At 41.8% G+C, this 11,529-nt stretch overlaps 1 protein-coding gene across 1 annotated transcript in view; it reads left to right on the top strand.

Annotated features, from left to right (window-relative positions):
* Positions 1 to 305: 305 nt before the first annotated feature.
* Positions 306 to 11,529, top strand: part of LOC122805950 (ankyrin repeat domain-containing protein 11-like) — a 297,653-nt gene continuing 286,429 nt past the window's right edge. Inside the window, exons 1-2 of the mRNA XM_044076194.1 lie at positions 306 to 371; positions 966 to 1,040. Coding sequence (XP_043932129.1) covers positions 306 to 371; positions 966 to 1,040 — 141 coding nt within the window. The remainder of the gene's footprint in view (positions 372 to 965; positions 1,041 to 11,529) is intronic.

The following is an 11,529-nucleotide window of genomic DNA, read 5'->3' as shown; positions in this document are numbered from 1 at the left end:
CTGGCTTTGCCTGTACTGTCCTGAAGTACAGTGCATCCTTCAGTTCATATCTGAGGAGTGAGTCAGCCGCACCACTTAAGTTAGATGAAATTTGGCCATCTTCTCTCTAAGTTATGACATCAGCAGCAAGCCATGAAGAACATAGAGTACAGGTCATTTGCCGTAATTCTAGATGTTGAGTGTAGTCCTTCCTACCCTTAGAGTGGAATTGCACTATGGGGGTGTGGCTGGTACTCATTTTACTCCATCTTCCCTTTACACCTGTAATCTTGACACTTTCTTGTCCTTGTTTGGGTTTCCTAATTATGTCTTTAATTCTCGTATGTCACAGAGTGCATCCCAGAAGCAAGTCAAGTGAGCAGTCGCTGATGGTAGGTATAGCTGTGCCTTGGGTTAGGGTCAAAAAACAAATATGTTGCATGCAGATGCCACTTGTATATCAGATATGCATAGATGTTTGAAGTAAGGAGTGTCAGCCCATCCATAAGGCAGGATACTTGACTATGAATATCAAGCTGATTGTTGGACTCTACTAGCAGCTGAGATCCCTGTAAGCTATGGCTGTAACAGTGACCACACTGAAGTATTTCCTGTTACAGTAAGCTGCCTGCAGAGCTGTACTCTTCTGCATATTTCTCTCCACCCTCTGTGCAAAAGTGCCGTGACATCTGTAGCTCCTAGTACACTGCTGTGGTGAAGGACTTCTGCCATGCCCCAGTCATTTGTCAGTACTGCTCTGATTTCCAGCACCTGCTTGTTGCAGTCTCTGTGTCTTTGATTACTTTTCTTGTCCCCATCTCCAAGAATGGGACCAGAAAAAACAATTGTTGATTTGTTCCATCTCAAAATTACTTTCCATTCTATTCCTGTTTGCACCTAAGATTGTAACATACGTGTATTAAGCCTGTTTTTTTAATTTATCTTTAAAAGTAGATTAATACTTTTTTGTGTTTTTGATTTTGCAGTATCAGAAGAGTTTTAGAGAGAACTCCTCCATTACCAAAGGATTCTCCAGATACAGTGAGAAGAAACGTTCCAGGGTAGGTCTTTTTTCATTACGTGATGCAAAATAATGCAGTGATACTACCCTCTTATAGCTTTGATTTTTTTGTGATCTTGCTGTCTTAACTTAAATCTTTGTCTATACTGAAAGAAGAATTTATTCAAATGTGTTTATTGGCTTCTTGATAGGTTCATAGGTAGGTACTAGGCTATTGGCCCTAGGACCTATATAAGCCTAGCCAAAAAGGTACCCTGGCTTTCGCCACCCAAGAAAATTATTTTCCTGTGCCCCTGTCGAGCAGAGCCACAGAAGCGATCTCTGGGGTGAATTTCCTATTTCCCGTCCAGTCATCCAGATTTTTCTTGAGTGCTAATGAGCTTTGATATAGATAGGTAGTTTGTTCCGGAGTATGGGAGGTCTTTGGGACAGGAATCTATCCCTCCAACATGTCCTGTTTATTGTGGTGACAAGGTTTAGGTCCCTAGAGTGTGTAGCTCAGAGGGATTGGGATTTCTTTAAGTGGAGCATGTCCAACAGTTCTGGGTTTGACATAGCTTTGTATGTTAGCTTTGTATGTTGGGCAGAGATAGTCTCTGAGTAGGTGATATGCAACGGAGTAAAGCTGGAGTTTTTTTGAGATGGTCTGCGTAGGGCATCTGTTTGTGGCCGGAAATCCTCTGTGAGGTATTTCTGTGGCCTTTCCAGTTGTAGATGTCTTATGAGGTACATACCAAAAGGGGCACTGTACTTTATAATGGGCCTAAAGAGTGAAGAGTATTTGGGAACAATGACCTCTTTTTTTCCTGGATGAAAAGCCTTTTGTGATTAGGTGTGCCACATAGGACTTCCTGACTACTGTGGCAATGTGATTATCAAAGGAGAGACTACTGTCCACCTGTGTCCCATGGTCTCTTATCACACTTCGGTGTTAAGTAGACTACCGCCTGTGTGGTAGTTCATGGGTACAGAGTTTTTACCAAAGGGGATGACAATGCACTTTTTGGCATTGAGCTTGAGGCCATGGCTTTGACACCAGGCATCTGTCTAAGTGAGACCCTTTTGTAGGATGTCCACATCATTAGGAGTTTTGATTATGGCTCCTAGTTTGCAGTCATCTGTGAACTTCATTAGCCAAAGACCTCCTGTGTTAGCCTGTACTTCGGAGAAGTAGATATCAAACAGGAGAGGATCCAAGACTGAACCCTGTGGTGCTGCACTTGTCACTGGTCTGAAGTTGGATTTAGAGTCTGTAATTCAGAGTGTGGGTTCCGTCAGTGAGCCAGTTGGCAACCCATTTTGTGGCATAGGGATTTATACCTAGTTTAGTGAGTTTATCTATAATTCCAGAGTGGGGGATGGTGTGTCAAACCTTGGTGAGATCTAGATAGGCTGTGTGAACCACCTTACCTTAGTCTACTGCTTTGGTGACTGCTTCAAATAAGTCTATCAGGGTTAGAAGACCTGATCTGCATTTTATAAACCCAAACTGGCTGGTGTCCAGAGTTTGGAGATTACCAATGTCTTTGTTTATAAGTTCCATGGTAATACATTCCATGGCCTTGCAGACCAGGCTCATCAGGCTACTGGGGCGGTAGTTCCCGGGGTCCATGGTGGCTCCTTTGTAGAGTGGGATAACTAATATTCTTATGTATTTAAAAATGTGTTAACCACTTAAGTTAGATGACCTTTTCACATTATTTTCCAACAGCTGTAAACTCAATAGGAAGCCTGCAACGTGCTTGTGATTAATTTTTGTTAAAACATAATTGGATTTACCTTAAGTGTTTGGTATGTCTGGATTACTGTATGGTGAAGTGTTAGTAACAACTGCATTTAGTAGAAACATTCTAAGAATAGAGCAAGCATCATGAGTTTGTGACAATACAAGGTTTTATTTTAGCTACATTATTTAGCACCTTTTTCATTGTTATATGAGCTCACTAAATAGTGACTACAGTCGACTTTTGTTCAGCTTTGCTTAGTTGTCCAGGTTGCTCTGTGCATATCTCAAGCATTTCATTCCTTTCCTTCAGTTGATTCCTATGCTTTGATGAATCTGCATAGTTTTGAAGTTCCCCCTTTCTTATGTTAGGGGGGTTTATTAGACCACTAGCATTTTCATTGAGTGATATTTCCTTCTCAGGCACTTCCTACTCTCAACACCTGAAAATGTCTATGTCATTTTTTTACTAGAAGAGTAAATTTATTGCAACTCCCGAAAGAGTCTCATCTTTCCATGGAATACATTACCTAAGTAGAAGTGTAGCTACGGTGGGGTGTGGGAGTAGATGTCCTAGCTGCAAAGTTGTCAGGGGACATGATTGGCATATGCTGAATTGTGTGGTTGTGTAGCACCAGCACTCACTAATGAATGCCACTACTGCATTTGCACTTCAGCACATCATCAGTGAGTGGTATTTAGAGTGTAACAAGCCACTTGTTAAATTTGTAGCTTGTGGTTTGCTACAGTTACAGAAGGAAAGAAGAACCTTTTTATGGCCTCAACTGAGAGTTGATGGGGCACCAGATTGGGAAGCTACACAGGGAGTCACAATACATAGTTACGGCTCTCGTGATCAGTCTTTTCTTAATTTCTTTTCTTCCTTTCCTTTTCTCTTCAGAATGTTGAAGAGAGATTTATTTCCAGACTTTGTCTACAGATGGAGTGTAACAGAAGTAGGCCTTTGTTTCTTCTGAAAACAGTTAAGAAACTTTTGTACCAGGACACCAATCACAGGACTCATGGCATTGCATGAGTTCTAAGCCAGTTGACCACATCTATTTCTTTATGGTTTTCTTCCTTCCATATCTGTTTTTCTCTAAGTTATTCAGAAGGTATAGCAAGATAGGCAAAAAATGTCACTCATTACACATGTTCTTCCAAGGTGCGATTGGGTTTCTATCCTAATGAGTTTGAAAAGAGTGAAGCATGTATTTAGTACTCATCCTCTTTTGGCACATGTTTACTGGATATGTGCTTGCAATTGTTAGGAAGGCTAAAAGGAAAAGGTCATCCGTTTGGTGCCACAAAGAAGCCTTGGACACAAACCAGGCAAAGGTGTCTGTGGTGGTCAGATACTTGTCACATATTTACAAATTAGCCTTAGCAGATGCATGTACTTTCCAACAAAGCATAAGATATCTCTTTGTTCCTTCCTTGGGATCCCCCACTTTACTCCTTGGTACCATTGAAATGGTTCCCTAAAGAATTCATCCACTTGATACCCCCCAATAATGAACTCTTCCCCATCCTTGAGACCTAGTCCACCAAATGAGTCAGCAGCTTCAGCACCCCTCAGATTTTTGATGTTGGAAAATGCTTTCTTTAACCAAGCAATCTACCCAAGTGTTTTTCCGTATCCCAAAGAACAAGGGAGAAAGGTTTTCTGCATTCCCTGGATGAGGTGCATAGGTAACTTAGGTGTTAGCTAGAAAAAAACTAAAGAAATGAGAACAGACCATCTGTCCATAGATTTTTTTACAAAGGGAAGAGGAAGCAGACCTGTGTCACAACAAACCATCTTCAAATGGCTAATCCACTGCATCTAGTTGTTTTCAAATGCATTTTTATTGGAGTTTTCCATTTAAGTAACACTGCATTTTCTTTTTGCTACTCCTTCCATTGAAAAGCTGCACCAGGGCATGTTTGGGCCTACTCTGCTAGGCCAAAAGCAGCCCTCCTGGGTGAGGTCAGCACCCAGACCATCACAGAAGCAGCTGTCTGGTTATCTATCCTCACTTTTTCCAGACTTTGCAACTTGGAAATTTCCTTCAGAGTCAGGGCATCTTTTGTCATAATCATCCTGCAAGATCTCTTATGACCCATTCCATTACAGGGCCATCTAGTCTCCACACTATATAAACTTTGGGAAACATTCTAGCATTTAGCACAACTGCAGCTTTGAACAATTCAAGGAGTATAGTGCAGCTGTGTAGAAACTTGTCATAATTGTAGATGTTAGTGTGTTTAGTATTCTAGAAATATTTGTCTACCCATCCTTCTGTTCTTGACCTGCTACCATTCACCTTTTATTCTTACCTCCTGTCTTAACAGTACAAGGGCCCCTCCTCTTCAGGTTTGTTTAGTATTTAGAGGAGATTTTTTTTTTGGTGGGGGGTTTCTGGTTTGGCTGGTATCATTGGGAGCATTTGCTACTTGTGCAGCCTGTGCCATCTGTTAGACTCCTGATACTTTAGGAGCAAGAAAGATGGCCACAGACATCCTGACTTCTGAGTGAGCGAGAGATGTTCACCCAGCCAAGAGGGGTGAAAAGTTCTAAAAGTCAGGTCAGATGGTCAGGCCTTTTGTGGACGAAGCCCTTAAGAGTTAGCACTACTGCAACAGTGAGTATACTTGATTATTTACAGTTATGGTGAGTTCTTTTTTAAGTGTACTTTCTTAAGGCAGCTATCTTTTTATCAGTTCATACTTTTTTCCTAGCCCTGTATACTAGATGCTGCTTCCATTGCTAGAGTTTTCTTTACAGTTTATTATTCTGCAGGGCTTGTTGCTACCACGATGCCAACCTCTCCACCTTCTTAATCTCTGGTAATCAGCCCTGCAGTTAGACATACTGAAAGATTGCTCTATTAAACAAAAACTCTGCCTTGGCACTCAAACATTTGTTTTTTTTTAATCATGTCTTTCTTTTCTGAGCAATTTTAATGCGTTAAAATAACTATAGGTGCTTCTTTTAAAATGTTAATGTTTTTCTACGAAATAGCTGACATGAAGCCTGGCATATTAATGTGCATGATTTTGTTTTAGCGTATTCTTGTACCCTACCCAGAATACATTTGAAGTCCCCCTTAAATGAGTCATGCTAGACATAATAGTTATGTTGTCTTCCTATACAACATTCATATAGCAGCTGCTGACTTGCTGACATCAGCAGGATTAATTGACTGTGCAAGACTGTGGGCAGTACCTGATAGGAACAACTGTTTATTTCTCTGTGATGTGTCATGCAGGTGGAGACAAATTCCCCTGCCAAAGTATGTGAGAAGTTGAGCTTTGAAAAAGCAAATGGGCTTTCCTTTCCTTTAATCCTAAGGGAAGGAAGTGAAAGTTTCATGAAGTACAAGTAGGTTTCTGGTACCTAAATAATACTGGAACCATACAGTAGGGAGAACAGCAGTCTAAGTGTTGAGTTACACTGTAGATGAGGGTGGGCTTTTCCTTTAAGAACTTATAATAGTAAATGTTGAAGTATTTCACTGTTTTCGAGTACTAATTTCCTCACAATCTTCTCATGTTTCATTGGGCATCCTGAGCGAGTTTAAATGCATTTGTATATTCCCCTTCTCCTTTCAAAGGGCATCTGTCCTGCTCATTTCTAGGTAGCTTTGGGGAACCAGTTTCTAAGCGTTTGATGCAGTAGGTTTATACATGTATCCTTGTCTGGGTAGCATTTCTTGCTTAGCATCTGGTAGGATGGATACCCAGGGGTCAGCCTGGGCAAGAAAGCTCTAAGACAGCGTGGTTAGATGTCTGCCTTGTACAAGTAAAGTCTAGATATATGCAAGTGTTTTAATTTGTTCCCAGCCTTGATCAGAAAGGCCACTGAACTTTGCAAATTGGGCTAGATGTTGGGCCTTCTGCATTTGAAGCCCTAGTGATAAGGGACTACTACAATAGTGATCTGTTCAAATGCCCACTGTTGTGGCAAGTTCTCACACAGTTGTACTTTCTCAGTTTTTCAGCTGCCAAGGGAGAAACATCTCCTTTTATATGGAATTCCTTGGTACAGCCATACATAAGTGGTCAGATAAAACCTCATGGAGGATTTGAGGTTATTGCACTTTTAGACTACTGTATTAAGAAGACATGTAAAAATCATGAGTGAGGTTAGGATGCCAAGTACAAGAAAATCAGGAGGAAGGAGGGGGCACATGTCCCTGATTCTGTAGTACCTGTCTGAGTTGTTTGCCTTGGGTTTAGCATATGCATCAGTTAAAGTGTACTTATCAGCTGAGTCTGCGTAACTGCCAGAAGACTGCATCCTGGCACCCCTCCTCCCCAGAACCAACAGCTACTGCACATCTCACATTCCTCATTTTGAAAACGGTGTCATTTGCAGCTGTTAACATCTGCCATGAAGGGTACTGTGCTCATGGTGTGCAAACTACCCTTTTCTATAAAAACACATTGACCCTGAGAACTAATCCACCTTTCATGCCGTAGGTGGTAAAAGATGCGTCCTTGAACCAAGCTGTACAATTATTTATTTATTTTTTTTCCAAATCCTGGAAACAAAGTAAAGAGGATTTCACAGACATTTGATGTTCATTGGAAATTGAGATTTTACTTGGCACTGTGTTCTTGTTACAAATCTCAAAATAGGAGTTCAGCTGTGAGGGCTAAAGCTCACTCTACCAGGAGCACAGCTTTCACTCTAGCCTTTTTCAGTGGGGAAGGCACACAGGACAGTTTAGAAGGCGCTATCTCATTCTCTGTTCATACATTTTTCAAACGCGTACTGGACTTTGATTTCCAGTGCTAGGGATGGGTTTGCCTTTGTTTTGAGGGGGGCATGGTATAGTCCTCTTCTGTGCCTTAACCAAATTCCCATTCTCCCTTGAAGCAGGGACCATATTTGGAATCTTTCCTTTGTTCATGACTGCAGCAATGTTGATACAACAATTGCAGTACACGTCTGTAAGTAACTTACTGTAATTGTAGATTTTCAGGTGTGTGCCCTCCCAGCATCCCTTTTTACTGTGGGGTTATTACTGGCCAGGGTGGGGTATCCAAAATCCTTTCTCCTACTCCCTCGTTCTCATTTACCACCCTAACTCCAACTTCTTTTCCTTTTGTCCAGCTTTTACCCTAAGATGTCTGTTTTTCTCTATTGTCTGACTAAACCTTACAGGGCACATAAATTGGAAGAGGTACTACTTCAGGAGGTTGCAATACCTTTAGCCTCGAAGTGGCAAGAAATAAACTAAAGGTGACACGGGCAGATACCATTGTTTACAAGTATGTGCCAACATCTGATTCCTTTGCCTGTGACTACAGCAGTCTGCACTCTTAGACATTTATTACATTAATGTAGGCTACCTACACAGTTGTACTATAAACAAAATGATTGCAGATAGCGTAGCTTTAACAGATGCTATCCTTGCCTAGTCTTTGTCATCAACTGCTGTACAGCTACACTGGCACTGAAAGGGACACTGTTCAGTTCAAGACTCTTCCTGTTATCCAGAAAAGATTGGCCTTGAAAATCTACATTTGATCTGTCTAAATTAAATAGCTTGCTGAATTTAAGAAAGTTAAAGATGTTGACCTTCTAGTCCCTTCTTTCTATTCTACGGAATGCATTCATGGTCACTCAAGGTATGATGGGACACCTACCAGCAATTCCATTTCCATAGGGAGAAGTAGAGATTCTTCATGCTTTTAGCAAGGATCTCTGCTATGGGTATTCATAAGGTGCTTAGCTCCAAGGGAATTTGCACTTGCCCATAGTTAAGTTACTGCCTCATAGACGCCACTTCCCAGGTAGAGATGACAACATGGAGTACACTGTCATATGCTTAACCCGCCTAGGCATTTACCTTCATAATCAAAAGTCCACTCTGGCCTTATCTCACAGGAAGACTTTTGGAGGTAGTGTTGGACACCAAGATAGGCAGATGGTTCATAGGTTCATAGGTTCATACTAGGCTATCTGCCCTGAGGCAATTATAAGCCTAGCCCAATTCTGTATGGCTTACGCCACCCCTTGATTTGAGTATACTGTGCCCTTTTTAAGGTTTAGTTTACTGTGCCTCTGTCTAATAGTGACACGGGAGTAATCCCTGGGACAAACCTATGATCCCCCATCCACCTATCGAGATTCTTCTTGAAGAGATTCAGTGAGGTGCTCTGCCTCACATGAACTGGAATTCTGTTCCAGAGTGAAGGGAGCCTCTGGGTTATGAACCTGTCCCTCCAGCAAGTTCTATTTATTTCTGTGCTGAGGTTCAAGTCCCTCGAGCATGTGGCTCTAAGGGATTTAGATTTACTGAGGTGGAGCATGTCCATTAATTCTGGATTTGACATAGCTTTGTATGTCAGGCATAGATCGCCTCAAGTAGGCGGTATACAACTGAGTAGAGCTGGAGTTTTTAACCGAGCAGCATATGGCATCTGTTTGAGACCCTTGATCCTCTTGGTGAGATACTTTTGGGGTCTTTCTAATTGCTGCAGGTGTCGGGTAAGGTACATCCCAAAAGGGGCATTGTATTCTATGATGGGCCTGATGAGGGATGAATAAAGGGGCACGATTACCTCTCTTGATCTAGATGTGAAACCCTTCGTGATGAGGTGGGCTATGTAGAAGGTCTTTCTAACCACTTTGGCAATGTGGTTTTCAAAGGAGAGATTGCTATCAACTTGGGTCCCCAGGTCCCTAATAACTTTCTCTGTACTTAATGGGTTTCCGCCTATGTGATAATTTGTGGGCACATTGTTTTTGCCAAAGGGTATGATTATACATTTTTTGGCATTTAGCTTTAAACCATGGCGCTGGCACCAGTTATCTGTCTCTGTGAGACCTTTTTGAAGGATGTTTGTGTCAGCTAGAGAGTTGATTATGGCGCCCAGTTTGCAGTCGTCTGTGAACTTGGTGAGCCATAGTCCTCCCAGGTTTCCTGTACCTTGAAAAGTATATACCGAATAAGAGTGGTCCCAGGACAGAACCCTGTGGGACGCCACTTGTGACCGGTTTCGAGTCTGACATGGCTCCAGCAACTCTCACTCTGTGGGTTCTGTCTTTGAGCCAGTTTGCGACCCATCTCTGAAAAGAGCTTTCCTGCTGCTGCTGTTCTTAATGCATGTATTAAGGAATATCCTTCTGATAGCAGAATTCTTCCATTACAGAGCGGAGATGCATGGCATTTTAAATTCGCATGATGTCCTTAGGCAGGTTATACATGTGGAGGAGACACTAGTACTTGGGGAACCTGGACTGCATCACCTCCATCTACTGGACACGAGAATTTACAATGCCATGTATCTCAGCACTGTAATGGAGAAATCCTGCTATCAAAAGGATCTTCCTTAATACCTGCATTAAGAGTAGCAGCAACATTTGAATGAGGAATTGAGGTGGTGAGTGACTCTAGTGCTAACTAGACCAAGGGATGGGATATTTTTTTTATTCTTTTGAGTTTCCCAGCCTTGACTACAGATGACTCCATCTTCACTTGGGGGAGTACACGCAGGTCCCCTGAAAGCACAGGGGAAAATGGAATGACTGGGGCAGATGAGGCATCAATGTCAAAGTGATGCTAGTTTGATGTATCTACTGTTATGCTTAATATGAGCAGTGTGTAATGCAATATTTATACCACTGTTTGAATGGTGCCATAAATAAACTTGCACAGATCTTTCTTTACTGCTCAAAATCATTTTAATTTTTTTTGCATTTCTTATCTGTTTTGTACTAAAATATTTTATCATTTTGTAGTTTTTTTAATGTAATTGTATTATAGTTGAAAAAAAGACCATTAGATTCAGTCTGCTCACTTTTGGTAGGTAGGCAAGCAGAACAGAATCTATATATTCCAGATATGCAAGTGAATCTCGAGGCCAAGAGTCTTCAAAGTGGTTACTCAAGGAAACCAGAGTTGTTTGGGTTATTATCAATCAAAGCTCATGCCCATAAACTTTATCTATCCACTGTACAGAACCTGCTCCTTCAGGCCTCTAGCATTCTTCTGGCCCACAACATCTTGGTACACCAGTTAAGTAGGTCTGACTTCAACTGAAGTGAGTGGAGATTGAATACCCAAATAATCTGCAGCCTAACCCTTAAGTGTGAGATTCAGGACTTGGACCCATTTGCTTTCCACCAGAACAGCCACCTTAGAAAATTCTGTACCAGGAATTTCTGCAGGCAGCCTGAACCTTGAATGCTTTCCCAGTCCTGTTGAGCTGTGGGCTCCTATATGCTTTCTCCCAATTTCTTCTACTCCTAAAAGATTCTCATAAAAGAGAACAGAGGAAAAATCTGTTCATGCTATAACTCCCTTATGGCCAAGGCAACCGTGGTCCTCTGAGCTACTATAGTTAAGCAAAGAGGAACCTCTACTACTTCCATTCCCCTTATACATTACTAACAGAGCAAGTGGCTGCCCTGGTACATACAAAAAAAATCTCAGGCTAGCAGCCCCAATGGTAGATGTCTTATACCACTCTGGCACATCTTCCTACTCAGAGGTTTAGGTATCCTACAGGAGGCCAGGAAGCCTGTTTTTAGGAATTTATGTCTGGCAAAATGGAACAGATTCTGCCAGGTGGGTACAACGTCCTACTGTCAGCAACAGCTTCTGTCCATTCCAGTTTGTTTGCCAGGCCTGCTTTTGATAATAGTGTGGTTTTAACCTCAGTTAAGGTTGCATCATCTGTTTCAGCTTTTTTGCCCTTGGATCCTCGGCTGACCTCCATCTCTATAGATGCCTTCTATTCATATGCTGCAGTATTCATCACTTTAGGGAGTCTGCCTCCAGCTGATTTGTACATCCAGCCAGTATACCAA

The sequence above is a fragment of the Protopterus annectens genome, chromosome 7.part0 (genome assembly GCF_019279795.1).
Source record: "Protopterus annectens isolate FY-2018-M chromosome 7.part0, PAN1.0, whole genome shotgun sequence".
Lineage (NCBI taxonomy): Eukaryota > Metazoa > Chordata > Ceratodontiformes > Protopteridae > Protopterus > Protopterus annectens.
Note: the sequence above shows the minus strand (reverse complement) of the source record. Positions and strands in the feature narration are given on the sequence as shown.